We start from the raw sequence: 23,876 nt of genomic DNA on the forward strand, positions 1-23,876 counted from the left end.
AGCGAGACTGAACACGACAAACCTATCGACAGTCGCAACAACCACAGGGGCAACGCTGTCGTTCGAGTGCCCTCTGCCGGGCACTGCCTGGCATAGCCAGACAACCACGGGGACGTGGATGTGCTTTCCTTGGAAAACAACAGCGCTGCAAAACTCAGAGCATTTCTTATGATTCATGAACGCTCAATTAAAAAAAAAGAAAAAATAGTTCTTAATAAAATCCTACGACTCTGAGATTTTTAAAAACAATTATTTCCTCTTTCACAACCTGTTTGCAGTTTTAAGTAGGCGTAACATTTTCAGCCGAGCTAAGACAAAATGCTTCTCGGAAAAACACTGATTTTGCCAGTCTGGAGATGGGAAATTATTGCAGTGGCTCGTTTAGAAGATATGGAAATGTTTTGCTTATATGCTTTGGTTTTACTGTGAATTCTGATTGAATTCAATGGAATCAGAAAGCTGCTCTTAGCCTTGAGCTTGTCATTCCCATGTCAGACTACTGCATGGATCTGCATGCAGGATCAGCATCACCTCTTGTGAGCCTTGGCACGTGGATGTTTTGGCAGCAGTCCTCTTTGATCCCACCAAAAACACTTGACTGGCTCTATCAGAAATGCCAAGGGAGATTTTTCTTTATCTGTTGAGAATTTGGTTCAGTTTGTGTAACTTGTTCTGTCTGTTACTGGTAGCCAGGTACATGTAAGGCACCTCCATACTTGTTTGTTAGTTTTTATTGTTGCTGATCACAGGTTTGCCATTACTTATACTTTCTGAACAGTGTTATTATTTATTATTTAGTTACTCATAACATTGTGAAGGTATCTAAAAGAAGCTGACCTGATTATGTGTCACTGGTCTAAATAGAAGATGCTTTCTAAATAGAAGATTCATTCTCCCCATCAGGAGAACCTGGCAAATGTTGTTGGATCTTGCAGTTATCTTCTTTATTCATAGGAGCATCTTCTTGTCCATTCTCTATAGGCTTGGAGTTCTTATTTTGAAAGTGTTTCTTTATGAATATATAAAATATGATTGCAATCAAGTAGGAAGGACCTCTTAACAGAGCTGCTAAACCAAGGAAGACATACCTGTGGGACAGAGCACAGAAGATAGTGCAAGGTATTGAACTTTTCAAAGACACTAAAGTAAATCAATTTCACGGCTTATAAGGATCACACCTATATAAAAAAAAACTTAGGTAAAAATATTAAAACTCATTATTAGTGAGTGGTACCACAAACTGGACATTTTTGCTTGCAAAAACTTCTCTTAAAGAATTGATAATAGTCTTTTTGCCTATGAAGATAGTTGCAAAGCTGAGCTTCCATCATATTCCCTTTGTTTTGGAAGACTTTTGAATCACTTTAAGGCCTTAGGCCTTTGAAGGTAGAAATATATTGAGGTCACCAGAATGAACTATTGTACATAAAAATAAAAAACACTTAGGAATGGCCAAGGCTTGAGTGAAACTGAAGAAAACTCTCTGGAATATTCCTCCTGAAGTCTGACAGTGTTTAGGTTTAACCAACATCTACAGCTATTCAGTACAATATTCCTTCATCAACTTTTCCCTCAAATGTGGCCAATGTACAAAGTTAAAAATCTTGCCTGTATGAGCAAACTATTTGGAAATAAAGTAAAATTGGGTAGTTTTCCTCTTGGTGGTAAATCCTAATGGCTTAGGTCTTTAAATTGACTCAAGGGCTATTAAAAATACAATGTTAATTCAGACATCTCTGTCATGGTTATTAAATTTCTTTTGCAGAACACAAACACTGATTAAAAACTGAGAGCTTAACATTTGATCTTGAGATTTTTTCAATTTCAGGAATTCTGGACTGACTTAAATTTCAGTCCAGAGTCAGTATTTGACCATAATTTTTCATCAGTGGTCTCACACACCACAGTGTAAGAGAACAAAACATGTCTCTCTGTAGGGAGGAGATGCTTCAGGGTTTTTGTGCCCTAATTTCCCTTACCTGTTAGCAACGGAGTCATAGAGCCTGCAAGCCCCTCTCTGCCCACAGCTTGTGCTTCCCCATTTCAAGCATGTCTTGTCGATCACTGCGCCGAAGTAAACTGGTGCTGGAATGCCAGCTGCAAGGAGACAAGCAAAAGTGTCCCAAGATTTCATAGGAAAGGACTTTTTTTTTTAGAAATCAGCTCTATATTTTATTGGTGGTGACTTACATGCTGCAATAGGTAGGTTGGACCGTGGGGAGCTTTTCCTTTCCTTTATCAGAATAACTGTAAACTGGGACAATGCCTCTGTACCTTGAGGAAAATCAGTCCCCATGCAATGTGGACTGATGGTTTTGGCCAGCCTTGCAGTCATGCACATTGGTTTCTCAAGCATGGCTCTGAGAGCCAACACTGGCTTCCAGTGCAGCCTAAGATCCTGTAAGGGAGAGCTGCCGTGCCTTCGGAGCACTGAACTGAAACACAGTTCCCTCTTCTATGCAGATCCTGATAGTCCCTTCTGCTTGAAGGAGGGAAAAGCAACTGAAATCCTTGTGGGGCCAGATATTAGCTTTTGCTTTACTGCAAAACGTGACAGACATGGGACAAAATCCCAGCCTTGCTGAAGTAAAGGTGAGTATGAACCTCAGAGGTATCCAGGTTTCCACATGTAAAGGACCATGTGTTATATTGTTCCTCCAGGAGTATCTTGAATTCTTATATAGGAAATAATTTACTTTGTAAAAGCAGGTGTGGTCTCAGCCTGTTCTCTCGGGGCTCTTGTGAGAGTCTGAGCTCAGTAATCCATCTTAAAGGCCTGGGTATTACAATCCTCTCTGCTGTAGTCGGGGTACAATGGAACAAATGCTCATTTTGGAGGTTCCTTAGTGAAAGAAGATGGGAGCATTATATTTGATCTCTGAGTCACTGAAGAGAAGTACCAGCTTTTTTGAATCTATGACAGTGGCTCTCCCCCTGCCTGCAATGGAAGGAGCAGGCTGGCTCGATGTGCTGAAGCAGAAGCCTGTAGGAAGGGGACAGTGCTTCTTACATGATGCTTCTTTTAATTTTCCTATGTCCAAAATTGCTCTGAGAATTCCACTGGCATTGCTTATCCTGGAAGCCAGGTGAAGAAATTCTGCACCTCTGAATTGTGATGAGAAAAGCAGAAGAGGACAAAGTACAGAAAAACCTTCCTAACTCAAAATGTCCCATCACAATCCTGACTAGATACCACAGCCATAATTGTAAGTGGCTGTTGACTTCTTAAATTTCATAGCAAACTCTTGTGGCTTGTCTCTTCACACACATTTCTCTACATTTCTGAAATGCAGGCATTCATATTCTATTGAAAAAGTGAACTAAAGGAAACAAAGATGTGTTTTCTTGCATGCCTAGGCATCTTAATCAACCATCTCATTAGCCTCAAATAAGAAAGAGGGGGAAAGAGCTTTGCAGGAAACTTTAAAGTGAATTGAAATCTAAGCTGTCATCTACCAGGGAAGTGAAAATTCAACATGGAGGAGACACTGTGGTATTAGCAGAGTTGTGTTAGTGTTGAATTATGTCCTATTTGATCACTCTTTTGATCTCACCTGCAGCATTGTGTCTCAGTGAGCCATGGACTGAGACAGGAGTTTGAAACCTTAGAGTGCTATTTAGAAATGCAACCTAATGCTTCAGTTTTGCTGAAAAACTCTTCCCATTTTGGAACACCAGGCTTCCAAATTGCAATACCATTGAATCAGCAGGTCAGAGATTTTCAGAATTGTGTTATCTGGTTTACCAATGAACCCTGGACTGAATATTGGACCTTCAGGAAGAAAAAGGATATTCAGGAACAGCCCAGGCTCTCAGAGCTGTTTCAGGGACACATCTGGTCTATAAATGGTGGTTACATTGGTGTCATTTAAAGCCACATGAACAAACATCTCAGTCAGAAACATTTCTCTTACCTAACATTCTCATAATGAGCGTGTATAGACCAACTGCAAGAGCTTTGAACTCTGGTTGAACACATCTGAAAGAAAGAGGGATGAATATGAAGTGCTGGCCTGTCTAGTGTTTAGACATGTCTATTAAACTGCTGTTAATTACCCTGAATTTAACACTCTTATTGACAGAAAGCTGGGATTTGGAAGAAGAGTGCTTCCTACATCTTCTGAAAATATGTTAAGTGTTATGAACAGCTACCAACAAATGAGATGACAAAACTCATTAAAGTAAGCACGTTATACTGCAAGAAACCCTTTTTTTTTTTTTTTTTTCCCCTAAGGGAAAGAAACATAAACATGATTTTGAAAGCCTCATTGGAAAGCCTTCACCTTTGGTACACAGCTAGTTGTACTTACCTAAACATAATCATGTATGCTGGAGTGCCTCCCAGTGCATAACAAAAGCCACCTATGACTTGTATTACTGTATAATAAATAAAATTCATTGAACAAGCTTCGTTTTTTGGACACTGCCCTAAGGTGGCAGTGTTGTTTCCTGTCCATGAGCTGCTGATTTCAAGACATCTGCAGTTATGGAAGACCTGGAAGACACAAAGCAGGTTTGGTAGGATCCCCTCATGCAATGGGGATAAAACTGAGTACAAGAGACATCTCCAGACCATGTATCCTCTGGAGTGATTGCTTGACATCAGAAAATATGGGAATGGCATAATCCAGTGAAGGTTTACATCCATGAACTGGAGCTTCTCTGGGACTCTGAGCCTTATCCTCAGCACTCTGTGCCAAGAAGAAATCAGTCACTCAGAAAAAAAAAGCAGTATCCTGACATGCCAGAGTCTCACATGAAGGAAACGAGCTGCCTTCCCTTAAATCATTGTTCATATTTAAATGTTATTGATCAGTATCAGGGAAGATACCACCCTATCTTAGTGTACTTCAACTGTTGGATAAAACCTCAGGGCAACCAAAACGAGATTTATGAAAGGCAAACCATGGACAACCTTCAGGCAACATGTAACCAATTTGATTTGTCTGTTTCCCCCTCTTGTGGTCAACCTACGAAAGGTTAAAGTAAATATCTACAATAAAGAGCTGGGGCTTTCTGCTCAATGTGCAGTAACTCAGAAAAATCTCTCTCTACTATGCTGTTTGTAGCCAGAAATCATAAATACTGACTGGTCCCCAGCAACATTTGCTTTCCTTAATGCTTATATACTACTAAATCCCTGTTAAGTGGAAAATAAGCCGGTAAAAAACCTCAGAAACTGAAGCAGGGTCTTACTCTGTTCTTTCCGTGTCCCACCGAGGTCTCACAGCCGGCTAGACACGCCGAAACGTACGTGATTCCATTGTCTCCACACACAGGATCCCACACATTGGAGGCACATTTGCAGTGAGAGTTGCAGTCAGAAAATATGGCATTTTCATCGAACGGAATGGGTTTGCTTGGAAGTTAAATTCAGGCAAACGTAAGAAATTTTTATTTCAGAGCTGAGGTCAGTGTAATCCCTCCCATGTGGCAATATTGCTGTCCTGAAACCCAACTCACATGCCCAGGACAGAAGTTTTCACAGCTGAGTCCCTACAGTATTGATCTGCTTGAGGTTCCATCCTACTTGCACTGATATTAAAGTGATTACTAAATTATAAATAATTTTAAAACAAGTAAAACATTGCTACTTGTTTTACTGGCAGGTGTAGACAGGAAAGAAAAAGGAGTGAGAGGTCAGCTAGACTCCCCCCTACTGGCAATAAGATTTAAGAACAGTTATCACAGTCTTATCAAGTATATCTTTAGCTGTTGGTAAAAATTCACCAGTGATAGAAACTAGATTTCCTGATCTCCACAGTTAAAAAATGCTCCTCCCTAGAAGTCTAGCCTAACTCTTCCCAGAGAATATGGGGAATGCTGCATTTCCTTTTAATTTTAGACATCCTTTGGGGATTGAGGTCTATAAAAAAGAGGGATGTCTTTCCTCATCTTCTCCTTTCTGGGTTAATTAAGCTTATGTGCATGCCTTGCCTTTCATCTGAGTGCTTACTAAGCATATTCCCTGCTCCACCAGTCACATTCTTAGTGGAAACATTGCAGAGTACACGTCAGGCCTCAGGTTCCCACAAATATAAACATCCTGCCTGTCCAGTTTCACATTTTCAGCTCTGAACCACTATGGTTTGATAAATGAACTGCAGTGGTAAATTATTGAACTGTGGGTAAGTGTTCAGTGATCTGCAGACAGGATAACAGTAGCCACGAGGTACTCTGGGCATGAGCAGTGCCACCCGTATCCTGATTTTCTGGGTCCTCCTGGACAGACAGGCCCTAGCACACAATCCCTGTTCTGGTGCCTTTACTCCAAGTAGATTTTAAAGCTCTTTTAGGCTTGATGTTATGGTACTTTTTTTTTTTTTTTTTTAGCTACTGCTGCCGTGCAGAAAAGGCCACTCTTCTTCATTTTATACTCACCCTTCATAGGACACTGTCATTCCTGCCACGGCATAGCTCTCACAGCCAACAAAAAAGTGCAAAAAACTGATGGCATAGGACACAAATGACATGATAAATGAAAACTTGGTTGCTCCAACGATGCCCATTTTGTACTTTTTCATTATAAGCCCCCCTAGGAAAATTCCAATACCTACAGGAGGTAAGGATGTAATTCCTGAAAGAGATAATAGAAGGGCAATGTTAAAATTAAAGAATCACAATGGGTTTAAGAGCCAAATGGTTTGTTATGATGACTCTAGGTGGTTTTGTGTTCAGTCCAATCCCTAGGTTGCATATGCTGTTTTTTAAGTGCCTAGCCCTCAACATTGCAAGGCATTTGTCAGATGCTTCAGAAATTAAAACTTTCACACCACACTCACTGCATATTTGGAGTGCCCCTGCTATAATATACATATGATATGATATAATATAAAATAAAAATTTCTTATAGTCCCATAGGCACCAAACCATTTACATCAACCTGTTCTGCACAGAATTCAATCCCAAATAAAGCACTCTTTATATCACAAGCAGTCCTTACATGTTGTAACTCACCTATTAGAAGGTTAGATTTGGATGTAGACTGTCCATACTGCTGTTCCATGTACTTTGGTTTGTAAGTCAAGAAACCAATAAAACTACTGAACTGTAACAGTGAGCAACACAAAAATGTAAAGTACATTCGATTACTCAGTACTTTTTTCAGGGATGTACAGAAATCTGAAAGAAAGGGACATATGAGTTGGCTTTGAAAGATGTATGGCATAATTACTGGTGAGTAACCTGCAAATCTTAGGGCAAAATCCTGCTCTCAGCTGTCCAAGTGCAGGTTGTACTGATCTTCATCTGCATGAAAGTATCTGAAAGCAAAATCAGGTTCTTGAAGAACACCAGAGGTTGAGATACAGGAAGAGAATCCTAGAAGAAGACAGAAGTGTGGGTTAAGGCCTAGGTGCTCTATTGAATTCTGCACATGAAGACTAAAGGGCTCCACGCAGCAAAGACTTCGTTCAGCTCACACGAATATTGTCACAGGTTCAAGAGTGAGATCTGCCTTTGTGGAGATGCCCAGTGTCTTCTACTGGGATCTAAATGACAGGAGAATTTGACTAATGGAGCAAAGCCACCTCTTTCCATCACCTTTCCATGCCTTTCTCAACCTAAGGACTGCAGAAGCAGGGGTGTTATTCAAGCCTGATGTATTTTTGCCAGATAACAAATATGTACTTCAGAGTCTCCATGAGCTGTATCAGATGAATAATTTGCCTTTCCATATTGCAAAAATAGCATTCTAGTATTTTCTTTAGATACAGAAACACTTCAGATTTCTTCTAGCACAAAATTTTAGAGGTAAGTGCCACTCAGGTGATGATTTATTGCAGGTGACACACGTAGGTGAACCTCAGAGTCTTGAGCAAGATCTTTCACTTCTAATAATTTTTAGAGGACCTCTCCTTTGCTGGGAATATCTGACCGGGTTAGACAGAAGTGCAGGGGAGGCAAAACACTTTACAGAACTATTATATTCCTGCTGCATCTTGTACCTATTGCTTTTCACATTTATACAACTTAGGAAACACTTGCCTTTCAGCATTATTGACCACTTCCTTGACTTGGCGTTTTCAGGAGTAAGTTTCTTCTTTGTGTCACCCTTTTTTTCCAAGAGACCACATGAAGTTTTGTCATTATTGGCTTCCTTTGGCTTTTTCAGACTCTTTGGCAGGAAGCAAAATGGAATAGCACACAGGAAATTGGTTGTTCCAGCTATTAAAAAGCCAAGCCACCACGCACCCACCCAGCGGGAGTCCTGGGGGGTGATAGTGATGCTTCCTAGGATTGAGGGAAACAGGCACAAGTTACCTAAATGAACAAGTTGAACCTTCCCACCCTTTGTCTGCTACAACAGCTACATTTTACAGCGTCTGCCTTCCAGTGGTAATGATAATCATCTAATGAGGGACCATCCATGCAGTGAAGGCATCAGGAATCATACCCTGAATGGTGTTATAGAATCACACAACCATAGAACAGTTTGGGTTGGGAAGGACCTTAAAGATCATCTGGTTCCAACCCCCCAGGTGAAAGGGACACCTTTCATTAGATCAGGTTGCTCAGAGCTTTATCCAACCTGGCCTTGAACACTTCCAGGGAAGAGGCATCCACGATTTCTCTGGGCCACCTGTGCCAGTGCTTCACCACCCTCACAGTAAAGACTTTCTTCCTAACATCTGATCTAAACCTACACCCTTTCAGCTTTTCACCATTCCCCCTTGTCCTGTCACTGCAGTGTTGTTTCATCTGCCTTTCCTCACCTTACACTGACTGTTGTTTTGTGGCAGACACGGCAATGCCAAGGCCCTTGCCCAACACGGGGGAAACCAAAAGGGGTGGCTGACAAGCCTCAAGCATGAGGTGCTTTCAGGGCTGATACATTTCACCTGAGACCATCCTCTGCTCCCCTGCACTGTGTAAGTTGCTATTAAGCACAAGGGAATTCTCTGTGAGAAATTAGTGAGTTTAGCCATGGCTTTAAATGTTGTATTGCAAGGAAGATGAGAGTAGCAGGTTTTATGATTGTTACATTGTGGAATTTTTTGAGTGGGACCAACACTATAGGCTTTTCACTGCATTACCAGAAATGGCTCACTGTCCTTATGCTTAAGTTAAATCAAATATTTGCTTAATAAAGGGCAAAGACAAAATAGTTCATCTATCTAACTACAGGATCCTGAAGATCTGAAAATTTTAGAAAAACAAAGTCAGTGAAAGGCAACAGGATGAAGGACCACGACCACCACTTACAGGGATTGCTCTGCTCCTTCTGGCATTTTGCAGGTATTTTCATTTCATCTGAATAAGCTAAGGCTGGCAAAAAGTGTACAATGTACTGCAAACATTACATGGAATGTAAATAATGTGAAATGCTCAGTTGAAAGAGGGGTTAATTTGTAAAAACTGTAAAATTGCTATGCTAGCACAATCCTTTTGTTAAGATCCCAGTTTAGTAAAACATCTTGGGTCTGTGAGAGTTCTTGGTACTAATTCTTAGACATGTATTGTAATCCTTTAACCCTAAAACACAAATATACTACCTGTCTAATTCTGCCTTTATCCTTAAGGCTTTAAGTAATTTAATATAATTATAATAAAGTATATAATAAAATTAATGAAATAAATATAAAGTAAGCATAAATTATAGAAATATAATTAATATAAACTTAGGCAACAGCTTAGAGGAACATGTTATGAACAAGTATTAGCTTACTTTCACTTTTCCTTTGTTTTGCTTACCTGGATCCACAAATCCAATATCCACATACAGTTTTGCACATAAAGATCCCAACAGGAAGCCAAACATCGGGCCCATCATGGCTATTGTGTGCAAACACGCTGAAAACACAAAGAAGTAGATGCTTCATTTAATGGCTGAACTATTTCCTCTGCATAGGGTGATCTTACACTGTGAATCTTTCAGTTGGCTTCATGTTGAGATTACCTACATACACAGGAACATTCTCTTCTTTAGCAAAATCATCAAGATAAGAGATGCCCAATGGTGTTACTGGTGTCTCACCAATTCCACGTAACATGTTTCCCAGTAGGATGTATATCCACATATATGATGATGGCTCCTTCTCACAGCCTGCAGATGAGAGTTTACACCTTTGTAATAACATAGTTGAATGGGAAACAGTGACAAATCACAGGAAATTCAGCACATGAATTATTATTTAAGGTATTAACAGCATTTTCCTCATGGAAGATTAATGAAAGGCCATCACTCTCGTCAGAACTTTTAATAAAGTTTTAAAAACACTTTCCTCCACCTCCGTTGTATTTGGTTTCTAAAAATAAGCATCACCCATCAGAAAAAAACCACTCATTTAAAAAAATTGACACATTTATATTGTCATAAATATATTCCCTGGTATATAACGTGTATATTTAACGTGAGAAATTTGAGATCATTTCTGGGTCACAGCTCGGTTCTTTCTCTACCTGTGCCCCATGCAAAAAACATGTAAAACAGCTGTATTCCATACTGTAAGGAAGATAACAAGATTCTGCATTTATTTCCAGTAAACTCAGTGTAGTTTCATGTCCTGTCACACAATCTCTTCCACCTCCCCAGCTCCAGGTCCTGGGCAACTGAATCCATTCAAACACAGTCTCAGCGTCCCCTTTAGTGTTGGGGGATTTATTGTAATTTGGAAGTGTGAACATCATAGAAAACTGGGGATCTGTACCCTTATCATTTGTGTTTGCTGGATGTTTCTTCTCCAAATGAGGTGCACCAGGTACATTTAGTTGTTGGCAATGTTCCCAGACAGGTAGAGATTGAAGTTCTTCTTAGCAGAGAAGAAATATGAGCATCTTGCACAGGGAAACTACTTATTCCACCTCCAGCCAAGGACAAAACTAGCTCCTGTATTTCTACTTACAGTTTCTTACCTGAATGAGAGACTTCCAAAGTGGTGTCATTCATATCTTGATGTAGGGAACAAGGATTTATGCTAGAAGTTAAGTTGGCTGAAGAAGCTCCGTGTGATGCTGTCTCATACTTATAACTGAAAACACACAACAGTAGGTTTAGAAGCAGAGCTCACTACGGAAATAACAGCACAGTAGGGCAGGAAGCTCTGATTGTTGTTTTCCTAAAGAGAAGGGTACCTTTCATTAAATATCAATTCAAAGTGCCTCTGAAGGAGCAAATACAAAGATTACATAAGCACAGTTTGGAAAACAAAAGCACTAAAATGAAAAATGAACAAAACTTAAAATTCTCTGTCTGAAAGACATAATATTTTAAGCTGGAAAATTTGAAGGGGCTTGTGAAAGTAATTCAGATAGTATTTAATTTTTGGTGTCAAAATTTAGAGTCAGGTCCAAGTGAGCTCCCTATGCTGATCCCACAGTCAAGGAGAAAGAGAGGAATCTCTTAAGTGTGAGTCTAGGTCCCTCTTTGCATCTTTGATATGTATTTGGGTCATTTCAGCTGCTTTAACATGATCCCTTTCCCAGATATGAGCACTGCTGAGGTGCAAAGTACAATTAGCTTTGGGAGAACAACATGGTAAAGCACACATTCTGCTTCTAGGAACTGGGCCGACTGTTAGACCAGGCAGGGTTATTTTTCAGGTTGAAACAAAGAGCAGTCATCAGGAGAGACAGTGCAGAACAGTTTCCTTACAAGTGTTGGGGTGCAAGTTTATGAGTTGCCCAGTGTAGATGAGTGGGATACACATGTTATCCTAAGCAGTGGAAAACTAATCAAAAGTCTGATGCTAGTGCAAGATCCACTAACATGAAAAAAAGCGCATTAATCAGTTTTCCTTTTGCAGTAGTATGCCTAAAATTATTCTAATACTTTTAGGAGAGCAACAGAAAGATGCCTTACTCCACATGCTATCACTGTGCCCAAGCTATGGCTAGAAGCACCATCACATATAAACAACATGCCTGGAGCATGGAGAAGATGAATAAAAACTAGCTTAACCAGATATGGAAAATCAGTTTATCCAGCCATTTGGAACAGGACATCCCCTGGTACCAGTTCTACCAGCACTGGTCCATCTGCAGGTTTTGTGTGAGGCTGAGAGGCTTCTCTGTGTGAGGAGCAGCTGTTTGCCACAGCAGAGCAAAATGCATCACCTTTCACAATAAGGCTCTGGTTTCTTCTTTTGAGAAGGAGGATTTCTTTCAGTGAGGATCTTTGTGTGTTGGTTTCTTCACTGAGTAAGCTTTGAATTCGTGATTTTACATGAGTTGCCTGTTACTGAAAATAAAGTCATACTGCAGGTTGAGATGTCCCTCAGTAGGAAGTTAGCTGCTCAGAGCTTGGAGATCCTATTCCAAACAGCACAAACTTATCTAGACATCATATAGGTGCATTCTATATTTCTCATACATTTACTGTGGTTCATAATGATTTGATTTTCCTGGTTACATGATCCTGACACCTCTATTAGCAAACAATGATGGTTGCTAAAACCCAATTTTTGGGCTTTCTGATTTTCCCAATAAGGTGTTCTTACTGTTTGCCAAAATTCATTAAAGTAAGAACACCAGCATAGTAGCCAGCTTGAAGATTTTCAAAGAACAATGTATTTTGTTTGAGACTTGAATTTTCATAAGATTTTCATGTTGTTTCTCCCGAGAATAAATTTTCCAGCATTGTTTCCTTCTTTACCTCTTTTCTGAACACATCTGAGTGGCAACTAAAGAACTGTGATTTTCCTATTTTTTGAGTAGTTGAAGTTTCACTTCAGAGGAGCCATATTTTTACAACCAGATGTAATAAACATTCATCACCACAGTAGCAATGTGTGTGTCAGGCACGGTTCATTGCACATTGAGGTGAGGTTCTATAAGCCATTGGATATCTAAGAATGAATATACACCAAGTTTCATTTAAAAACCAGAAAGCAGGATGCAATTCCAATCATAGATTAATCAAATTAACTTTGATTAGTACTTACTATCCCATGAAGAAATGAGGCATTGCTGATAAAAAGCATCCCAAAGCCATAGTAAAGCATCCCACAGCTATTACTTTGGGCCTGTGAAGTTTGGCTCCAAAGTAGCTGACAAATGCAATCACCAGCAGGTTACCTGGGAGGCAATGAACTGAGATTAGTGCCAGATGCTGTGTCTCATACTTCTCTGAGCAGTTTTCTGCATGTTACGGAAATCAATTACCCATCTCAAAGCTCCCATCGACGAAACCCGCAGTGGATGATGTCAGGTCAAACCTTCGCTCAATCTGAGTGATGGAGCTTTTCATAATCGTACCGGACAATGCTTTGCTGAAGTAGCTGAATGATAGAGCAGCCAGAAATGCCTGAGGAAAGATTGAGACAGGAAATGGGAGGTAGATGGAAACTGGTCACCAAGGGATCAAATGTGTTTAAAACTATGTGGGACAATCACCAATTTGTTACTCAAATTGGAGTAGCAACATTGTAGGTGAATTTCCAAATACCCTGATGCTGCAGGATGCCAGGGTGGTATCTCAGCACATTTTGCTCCCTGCTCTGGTTTTCCCTGAGGCAAAAGGGGTGCTAGGTGCTACACTGAGAGCAGCTGCTTGCTTTAGGGTTCAGTCATCTGCAATGGTCATCTTAATTGCTGGAAAACCTGACCTTCCCAGATTTGCTGCCCAGAGGTTTCTAAAGGAACTGAGGACTTTAAATTTGACAAACAACTCACTGGGCACCATAGTGGTATCTGTGCTTAAATTTATCACAACACTGAGGACCAAAGCTGGGCAGCCAAAATGGTGCCAAAGCTGTTGCAGAAATTTAAAACTTGCCAGAGGTAAAATACCTAATCAGGATATATTTACTGACACTAGTCCAACTCAAAGTTGTTTGGGCTGCATCTCTTTTATTTTAGGCCAGTTCATAACTGGTTCTAACTCAATCATATAGGTAGCCATGGCATCAAAATAAAGGCTTTATGCAAGTTTTTATGATATTCCCGTATGTGGAAGGCGACAGACTGACTAAGTTCATCTCTGTCTCAGATGACATATTTTGAAATGTTGCCTGTATACCATATACCTCATAAGGAAAAGTTTAATACTCTTTGTAATTTTATAGTTGCTTCCACCAACACACATTGTGGCTTTGGCAAACAAAGATTTATTTGCTAAAAAGTTAAACTAGGTTTGTTTAAATATTATCCATCTATTTCCACATAGGCTAAAAAACAAACAGACTTAATGCTCACTGGGCAAAAGTTCCAATACTACAGAAACTTGGGTAAGTAAACAAAGTAAATATAGATTTAGACTTTGCAATACTATCTACTGTAAGAAACTAAGCCAATCCGGGAAGCAAAAGCTTGAAAATAGATATATTTACTCTCTTTTCATCAGGAATGAAGAGAGAAATATCCCAAATGTGGAATTTGTCCTGACATGTTTTATATTTCCTGAGCTTGACTACCAAAATTCTGAGATGCACCTTTTGTGCCTTTTGCCACCAGCACTCTCAGAGGGGGTTGGCTGGAATCACAAGCTGCTGATAAGCATAAAAACACAAACAAAAATGACCTGAATATTTTGTGTTTGAAAATGCAATCCCCAGGTCAGCCATAAAACATTTGATAAGATGATGAGGGATAATAGCATCTTGTCTTTTATTCCTTCTACATTATTGTGTGCATTAAGATGTAATTGCCATAGAGTTAGACACAGATGTGCAGTCGTGCTTATTGCCCACATGTATGGTGTAAAATTAGTCCTGGGAGTCTCCCAGAGAGGTCAAACTCTATTTTTGCAGGGGTATATCAGTGGCAAACGTGAGTCACATAAAATTAGAAGTACAACAACTTTTGCCTGATACTTAAGCCAAACTGTTTTGGATGTTTGAGAAACTTGCAGGTTTTTTTTTCCATTAATCTTTCATTTTACAAACCTTTTTATAGAGAGAAATGTGACTCTGATTGCAACTCCACCAAGTCTATGGAATTTAACTTGAGGTGAAGCTGGCCCAAGATTTATCAAAACATGAACCCGAACACATCAGTGTCAGAAGAAATCTTGCCCTTGTAGTATTTGCAGCTCAGCCAGAAGCAATAAATACTGAGGCCTTAACATGGTAGAGAATTTCTCATTAGTTTACTTGCTTTGATCAGTCCATTCTTCTCGTGCACTCCTGGAAGCCTGTGTGCTGGTGGCAATCACTGGACTGTTTGACCTACAGCCCTGGATTAGATAAAAGTCCTGGAATACGATTCACCTCACACTATTTTGGCCCTGCAAGAGTGAGTGGTGACAGAAACCTCCAGAAGAGTGTATTGTAGGCACCTATTTCAGGCTGGCTCAAGTCTCCCACTGGAGTTTGCTACCTCTCTCTAATGGCCAAGAAGAGGAACCACCTACGAGTAACCTGTAAGTAAACATGGCAGATCAGGAATTTCTTTTTTTTGGTCCAAAAATAAAATCTGACTATTCCCCGTGCCTCTAGTATATATCCAGCTCCAGAAAAGATAGGGGGAAGAAGAATGGAGGAATTTGGCATGTCACACCCTGAACAACATTTCTTAACATATAGCAATGGTTATTCATGGTGATATTGATAAGGCATCACACCTTCAATCCAGTGCAAGAGGAAGTCTTCTTTTTGACTGGTGGATTTTTGTTTTCTTCATCATCTAAAGGCTGGTTGGGTTCTGCTTCCTGATTTGAGTCATTGACATTGCTGGATTTGGTTTCCACTGTCATGGTTGATTTGTTTACAGAGTGATCTGAACCTGGGAGAAAATGAAAAGCACATATGCCAAAATAGAGTTTCTCAGGAACTTTTCTGATGAAACAGCAGTTACAGGGAAGTGCTGAGATGTTGAAACTGAACCTTTCCATTGAAAACAATTTGGCTCAAATACTTGGGTGTTTCAAAGTGTCTATTTGTTTAAATTCTGAAATACCTTGTTTTGACATCTTTTCAAGAGAAATTAAAACCACCACCCCTGCCCCTCCAGTCTTTTAATGCTAAAAAGGAAATATCCACAAAAGAGACAAAGTCTCTGTCCAAAAATAAACTACTAGGATCACCAAGGCATCAGTGTTGAAGCAGGAGTCTTAGGGAAGCTCTAAACTTGTAGTCCACGTGGCTTAGGACTCCATCAATTTGGTAAGATCTCTGTAGCAACATCCAACTGATTTCTCTACACTGGCCTGTTGGAAACAATTCTTAGTGACGAAAGAATTTGTTAGTTTAGCTAACTGACCTCCTAAAAGTAGGTCAGTTTTTTCTTCTTGCAATAATATACAGAGTAACCCTAAAGCCTTTCTGTTTGCAGAGTGCTGTCTGTATGCTCTGATACATGTGCTCAACTCAGCAGTTCAGCAGAACTGCTCCATTTCCCCCAGAAATGTTATATCCCTTAATATAACTTTTTTTTTTAATTGTTGAAAGCCTTGCTTTGTTATTAAGTGGAATTTTGTTTTATTGCAGTGAATAGTTCAATACCTAATTTTTTTTTTTATTCCTCAGTTTTTTAAAACCCTACATGTAAGTAAACAATTAAAAAGAACACTTCAGGGAAAAGCTGTAAGGGAAATCTATATATTTGTTTGCAAAGTTTATTCAAAGAATGAAAACACTTGCCTGATTGTGCAACTCCAACTACAAACAGAACAGATTTCCAAAGGATGATCCAGATGCCACTGCAGAGCCCCCCGGAAAACAACAGCTCACTTGAAACAAGCCATCTTCAGATCTGCAGGTGGGAGTATTGCACATTTTATTAGAGTATTGAAACTAATATCCCCAAATCAGAACTCAGAAATCATAACTCACGTGATCTACTTCACCTTTCACAATACTCTCCTCATTTGAGAAAAAGGTGAAGAAGACAGAGTGGGGAAGCAAATCACACAAACAGAGGTTTTCTATGCTTGAATGGAGCTGAAAAAAGGTCCATCTGCTTTCTCACTGCTAGTATCTACTTCACAACCTCTTCTGTGGCTGTGCTCTGAGTCAGCACATGTATCAGGACAAAATATCTTTTCCTTCCCCTTGGCTATTCAGACAGATAGGAGAAAGAAGTAGGAAAAGGATTTCCCCAAGTCTGCACAGCAACCAAGAGAAATGTTATGAAATGAGATTCTTAGTGCTCAGGAAATGTTAGTACACAAATCCTTTTGAGCATCTGCTGCACTGAAATTCATCTGTCCCTGTGTCAGCTGAAGATATTGTTTTCTCCTTGTTACCATGATACGTTGACAACCACCATAAGATGCTGGTGGAGCATTTCATTGCAGGTCATGGGATTAAAGTGGCTTTTTTGAGAGTTTGAAGGTATAACCTGACTTAGAGTCTCAGCATAAGGAGAAAAGGAGTGAAGACAGAAATCAGAGGAAAATCAGATAAAAGAGAAAGGCAGTCAGTTATCCATTTAACTGAAGAAGCTTGGATATTACGAGCCCATCCCAGTAAAAGTTTCTGAGACAGACTGTGAAGGGAAAAAAGGGAGGACAGTAGGACTGAAAAGTGTGAGCATAAATATTAAAGAGCAGGTTGAGCAGTTAGATGAAAATAGTGAAAAAGGCATCCAGAGAGAGAAGTTAGGGTACCAGGCAAGATAAGGGATAAAAAAAGGAGAAGAAAGTAAAGTAAAATGCATCTCCATGGGGAAAGAGCTTCTTGATGCACACAGCAAAGTGTGAAGCCAGCTAGGAAGTTGAAATTAGTTGTCTCATCACTGTCAGTGCTCAGCTCCTCCAGCAATCCAGGGGAAAGCCTCTCAGACAAGACATGGGTGACCAGCTCCTGTCAGTAGTGAATGACACCTCTTATGAGTGCTTTGCAAAGATGCTGTTGGATGTGGTGTTACTTTTGCTTGTGAGGGCTAGGACAGAGGGGAGTGAAGCAAAAAGATGATGCAACTGTGCTGGAGAAATGCTAGAGCAAGCTATGATCAAGAGTTGGAGCTGCTGGCAGCATCTCCTCCCATCCTCAGTTGACCCTGACCAACACAGACATCTGCTGGAGATGGAAGAGATCAGTGCTGGAGAAATTCCAGGTCACAGGAAGATTAGAAAAAAAGATAAAAGGTTGATTCACAATTGATGTCCACATGCAGCTGCTGAGCCTGACAATTTTAGGTATTGATAAAGTTGCTTTTTTAGATTTATTTCACTATCATATTTTTCATGTTTAATAAACCGAGCATCTGGTTGCAAAGCAAAACTATGAAGTTTTCTGCACCAAATGTGCCCTTTCACTAATATGATTCTCGAAAACTACCATTCTTTGCCTGCACAAGACACTCTGCTGTAGTAGTCACCTGAGAGATTTGCATTTGCAGAAAGACAAGTTCAGTCAAACAACCTATCCTTTGTAGGTAGTCAGTCAACCTAAACAAAAATTAACCTTTCTTCCTGGGATAAGAAAACAATCCCCTCCCTAAAAACAAGCATAAAGAAGAAAAAGAAAAAAATCAACACACAAAAATCCCACAACCAAAAAAATCCACCAACTCCCCCTAAGTCATATTTTGAGAATAAAATTTAACCCACTTCCTGTTCATTTTTCCAACATACCCAGGAAACATTTGACAAATTGGTTTGATTTTATGCTCAGTACAGACTCTTCTGAGAAATGCTTTGGGTGGGGAAGATCAAGGGTCTTTAACTAATAACCATTGTGGATCATTTGTGTTGGTGGGAGCTGACAACTTTCACAAAATCATGGGAAATCCTGTGACACCTCACAATGCAATTTCGGAGTGAATGAAGCCAGCATTGCAAAGGACAGCTGCAGATATCTTCAGGGTATATGACCTTATAGGGACCATGGCCTGACTCTGAGCTTGTTAGGTAGATCTACTCCTTCCCTTTCATATTAAAAAAGAAAAAAAAAATTCAAACCTCATTTTATGCCCCTGAATTATATGCAAATTATAATGAATAAGAGCAGCAATTAAAAAACCTTAGCATGAATAACAGGTATTTAGTTCACAAAGGTCAAGACAACAGTTCGCTACAGGTTTTGTAGATTCTTACAAAAGAAAATATGGTGATGTTTGAGGAATATTAAGAATCCAGCAAAGTCCTTGGGCTGCTTTGTCTCCACCCTCAGGTTGCACCCTCAAGGACTATGCCACCACCCAGTAGAATAAGAAATCACAAATCAAGATCCACATTTCCTCCTGTAATTTATGGCAGTGTAATGATTTACACCAACTGTAGTGCTAATACAATTTTCTTGTTGACAAAAATCTTGCTGATTTTTAAACAGAATTATGGTAAGACCTTTTAAGTTAACCTTATATGAAAAATGAATATCACAGCGCTGTGCAGATCCCAATGGTGCTCATATTGTTCAAGACATAATTACTGTTCAGAGACACACATGAAAATGTATAATGCCATCATTAAAGCACTGACACTTTCAACAGGAACATTACTGGTGTTAGTGGTTACAGGAAATGCAATTAGTAGGACATGGGTAATGTTCATTAGCTGCAATCAGTGGCAACATTTTATGGTTAAGATAAACAAAAATAATATTAAAGAGGTTCCTACCTAGGTTCTGTGTCCACAACAACAGCAGTTATACTACCACATAAGTGCTCAAAAGTCAGAGTATTCTCTCCTTAAGCAAAGCCATGCTTGGTAGAAGAATCATTAACTTCCAACACAATCTAAATTAAACATTTTAATCTTGTCTCCTCCCATTCTGCCCTCTGTTTAAGGTCCCAAAATACATGGTTATCCATGTTTATCTATGGTCAAAATTTAATTAGGAAGAAAACCTGCAAGTGTGTTCTTTTCGTACATTCTTGCGAAACATCTTTTTTTATCCTGAGCTTGTCTAGATTATAATGGTTCATATTTTCCTGACATTTAACAACAGGGTGTCCCAACTTCAGAAATGTTTCTGGTTCCAATGCATTTTGGTATGAAGTTTCATCTTCATAGTCTATGGCTGAAGTCCACTGAGCTCAGACCTGCTTGAGCCAGTCAAAGACTGGCAGGAGGAGAAAATATAATGCCTTGGATATAAAGAACAAACTGGATGTTCAAGAAACACTCATGCTTAGAAGACTGTTTAGATTTAGAGTTTAGTGCTGTTAACAGCACGGGCAGACCAAGTGTCAAAGTATATTGGGGCTATGTGTACTTTGATCAACCCTTTACATACTTACAGCCCTAGTTCAAGGAACTGGTTAATGAGAAATATTTTATTTGATTGTACCCCTGTTGTGCATTCTGCCTGATTGTACTTAATTGTACTTAAAAGATCAGTCATTCTTCAAGCATGAGAGCTATGTCTACTGTTTGCCTGGATGTTACAGCAAAATGTGCCATTCCTGATAGTTCATGCCCCCCTCCCTGCCACCACTTTCACCACACCTATTCTTTTACTTGCTATGAACAATTACAGCCTACTTAATTACACTGACCTTTCGATAATCTTTCTGCAGTCAGTACTGTTATCAGTCATACCTCGCACTGCTCATGGCTTTTCTGACTCTCAACCAGACAGTTCCCTTTAACTTCCTAGAGCAAGAGACACCATCACCAAGAAAATGGTACTTTCTTCAAAACTGTATGTCAGGAGAGTTCAGTTGCAAGTGTTAGTGAAATTATAAAATAAGAATCCAGATCGCAAATCCAGCCTGCAAACTCAAAATGACCTTTTGTGAAAAGACCAGATTCTGTCCTGAGAACAGTAAAGAATTGCCTTCCCTCCCACTCCATCCATTTCTAAGGCTACTGCAAAAGATTTGTCTTATGATGCATAGGAAGCTTCTTTTAATTCCCAGTTAGGACCAAATTATATTCTGGTTTTGAAATGACAGGGTCCTTTATCTTTAAAATTTTTGCTCTCCATCTGATATTTAGGACTCAACCTTGACCGTAAATGAAGACAGCACATTTTTTTCAATGTGGTCAATATTTTTTCAATAGGTCAACAAGTTAATAATTCTTAATAATTTCTTGAAAAATAGCCTTTCTTGATTCTACAAGACACCCTTGGAGCCCTTGGCCACAGTGTATCCATATTTCATCAATGCACATGGCTAAAGAGCTACACAGTAGTGCAGCTGTAATCTCAGTGGCACATCTTGAAATATTAACTATTCCTTATCTCTAGCCTTGTCTGATATGTTCTAAGATTACATTTAAGTTTTTCAGAAAAGTATCTGTGTGTTTCCTAGTTTTCTACAATTACCAGATATTCTAGTGGTCGTCTTGAAATTTTTCATCTAAGAAACAGAAATTCCTGTTACTGGCCATCAGCTGTGCAGCTTCCTATTTAACTTTGTGTTCTACTCCTATTTTGCCATTCTCAGGCCCATTCTTTTTTCCATCTGTAATATCCAGCCTCTCTTCTGTTTAACCATTCCATCCAGCTTTGTGCCTTTGCTGTTATTTCAAAAAGTGGATCTGCAATGTTGAGCATAATATATTTAGAAGTCTAATAACAGTACTGAAAGGTAAAGAGACAGACTGGTGTCTAGCCCAGAAACCTAAAATAGATGTGTCTTAACTCTTGGCTTCATCAAAGTCTGGATGCCTTTTAGAAGAAAGTAATCCTAGAGAAGATCTTAGACAAAGTCTTAGAATCACAGCATAATTTAGACTGGAAGGAAATTGGAGCTCATTTGGCCCAGTTCTCTTCACTTAAAGCAGGATTAACTTCCCAGTTTGTGGGTGTTGCTCAGGCCTCATCGAGTTGAATTTTGGATGGAAATTTCCACAGAATGAAATTTATCATTGCAGAGAAAATCCATGGTGTTACATTATGATTGTATCCATCAGATCTAAATCTGAATCAAAAACCCAAACAACCAACACTGCTACCCCTGCAATTTTTCTGAAAGAGTACAGTCAGGAATCATGTACTTAACATTAACTACACACAAAGGATCAAAATTCATGGTCCTACGACAGATGTGGGCCTCTTCTTCTCGGAGCTGGTGATTCTTCATGTCCTGTTGAGGCACGAAGCATCAACCATCCCCTTCCAGCAGGTTTCTTATTCCATAATTGACATTTTCTAGTCATAAGACGGGCATCTTGGTGCTTACCTAATGCTCTTTGTTACAGAGAACATACCATACTTCAGTTTATCTGTTGGTCGCTGATGTTCCACCAAGGGCACACACACCCCAAGGCCACACCATCTCCAGAGGTGTGTCACAAGCTCCACTATCATGCATTGACAATGTCAAAATAAGTATTCCCTGTTGTTTTAGAAAGATTTTTGATGGAGCTTTACATTCCCAAGGTTTTGGTTTTGGGTTATCTTCAGATGGGTTAGCAGATCTACATAAGGCTTTTATTCCCTCTTAATCCTGAACATCTGAAAAGGGATGGAGCTAAATCTACTCTGTAATTTGAGAATAGTAGAACCTGTAGAAAAACATGCCACTATTCCTTTGGTTTCCTCATTCTGACAAAGGAGTACACATCAGTTTTTCCATATTTTTTTCCTAGTCCTGAATATACCCTTAATTTACAATTTTCCAGGAATTAAAATATCTTTTAATACTTTGCTTTCATCCTGGCTGAGAAGAATTTTTCTGTCATCAGGCTGCTGCTGTCCAAGCTGTCTGTGGAAGCATTCACATTCCAAGCTGATTTCTTGAACCAAAAACTGTTGACCAAAATTACCAGAATGGGAAATGCGAAACAAGTGAAGTCAAATCAAAGACTGTAGTCTCACACCTGAAAAAAAAAGACATATCTCTTTTTTTCATCCAAGGCCCTCCTCCATTTGACTTACACTGGCAAGGAAAAAAAAATGGATTATGATAGTAAAAATCCGCTTAATGAGAACATTGATATATCAGTAATTTCTGATTACTCCTGAGATTAAAGACAATCCTTACAAAAGCCTCAGTAAATCACCTTTACCACAGGAGCTGGTTGCAGACTCCTCCAAGCAGAGGGTGGCAGCAGACTCCCAGCAGAAGAAGTGGCTGCCAAGGCCCCAGTTGGCAGGGGGGAGCCAGGAGTAGCAGGGAGCAGCCGGCCAGGCAGAGGCCAACTGCAGTGGGCAGATTTGGTTAGAGCCCTTCTTATTCTCGGGACACTAATCCCTAAATACAGAAAATCAATGTGTTTTAAAATTTAACTCTTCCTTAACAAACTAAGTGACAGGGATGGGGTATGGCTAAGCAAACGTTAAGCTACTGCAGGAATCTCACCTGAGAAGGTGAGAAACCTTTACAATATTGGCAAAGGCTTCTTGGTGCTCCTGTGTGTCTGGTTTCAGTTTGTTGCTGCAGAGCTAATATGAAAGAAAAGCATGCTGAGAGGCTGATTTGTTGTCTCCATTTTACCTACTGTCTGGGACTTGATCCTTCCACTGCTAAGTGGAGCTTTTGTCTTTCATAAGAACTCAATAATTTTGTCATTAATTTGCATCATGCACCTATCTGGGGAAAAGTAGACCAGGATGAGCTCTTTTAATGATATTTCTTATTTTTCTGCTTAAAATACAAATGGTAGATATTAATGCTGATTGTACAATTTCTCTTTGCATTCAGTCTTAATCGGCAGTGCAGATTGGAGTTGTTATTACAGATGCAGAATTGAAGTGTAAGTCATTGGCAGTGTAATTACTTGGACCTTTGTGTGCTTGATCATAGCATGACAGAAACAAAAAACATGCACACATCTGGTGAACTCCCAGGGCATACCTCCTATCACCCTCTGGTGATAGGTTGGGTCTGGGATATTACCTGAGACAATAGAACTGAAAAAACTGTTATGATTCACATAATTGAATACCTGGCATTATACACACCACCACTCCACTGAGCAGTTCATCTGCCTTCTTAAACTAGAGCAGATCTTTTACAAGAATGGTCAAGCCTTGACTTAAAGACAACACATGACAGGAAAATCTATCAGATGTCACAAGCATGCTGAAGACAGTTGTTCTAATGAAAAAAAAATGTATCTTATTTCTAATAGATTTTTATCCTGTTGGATTTCCCAGCACTGG

The 23,876-nt window shown here is 39.6% G+C and overlaps 1 protein-coding gene across 2 annotated transcripts in view; it reads right to left on the reverse strand.

The window, feature by feature from the left end:
* Nucleotides 1-715: 715 nt before the first annotated feature.
* Nucleotides 716-23,876, reverse strand: part of SLCO1C1 (solute carrier organic anion transporter family member 1C1) — a 55,740-nt gene continuing 32,579 nt past the window's right edge. Inside the window, exons 1-16 of one of the 2 annotated variants that reach the window (XM_050325328.1) lie at nt 19,439-19,544; nt 16,518-16,629; nt 15,500-15,660; nt 13,102-13,243; nt 12,882-13,014; nt 10,855-10,970; nt 9,899-10,045; nt 9,694-9,792; nt 7,987-8,232; nt 6,958-7,122; nt 6,382-6,577; nt 5,197-5,359; nt 4,311-4,495; nt 3,915-3,979; nt 1,980-2,097; nt 716-1,088 (exon numbers count right to left, since the gene is read on the reverse strand). In XM_050325328.1, coding sequence (XP_050181285.1) covers nt 875-1,088; nt 1,980-2,097; nt 3,915-3,979; nt 4,311-4,495; nt 5,197-5,359; nt 6,382-6,577; nt 6,958-7,122; nt 7,987-8,232; nt 9,694-9,792; nt 9,899-10,045; nt 10,855-10,970; nt 12,882-13,014; nt 13,102-13,243; nt 15,500-15,631 — 2,121 coding nt within the window. In that variant the 5' untranslated portion in view covers nt 15,632-15,660; nt 16,518-16,629; nt 19,439-19,544 and the 3' untranslated portion in view covers nt 716-874. Of the gene's footprint in view, nt 1,089-1,979; nt 2,098-3,914; nt 3,980-4,310; nt 4,496-5,196; nt 5,360-6,381; nt 6,578-6,957; nt 7,123-7,986; nt 8,233-9,693; nt 9,793-9,898; nt 10,046-10,854; nt 10,971-12,881; nt 13,015-13,101; nt 13,244-15,499; nt 15,661-16,517; nt 16,630-19,438; nt 19,545-23,876 lie in introns of those variants that run through there. The other variant, XM_050325329.1, reaches the window with a different exon arrangement.

The sequence above is a fragment of the Myiozetetes cayanensis genome, unplaced genomic scaffold (assembly GCF_022539395.1).
Source record: "Myiozetetes cayanensis isolate MyiCay16 unplaced genomic scaffold, myiCay2020 scf3, whole genome shotgun sequence".
In the NCBI taxonomy this organism is placed as follows: Eukaryota; Metazoa; Chordata; class Aves; order Passeriformes; family Tyrannidae; genus Myiozetetes; species Myiozetetes cayanensis.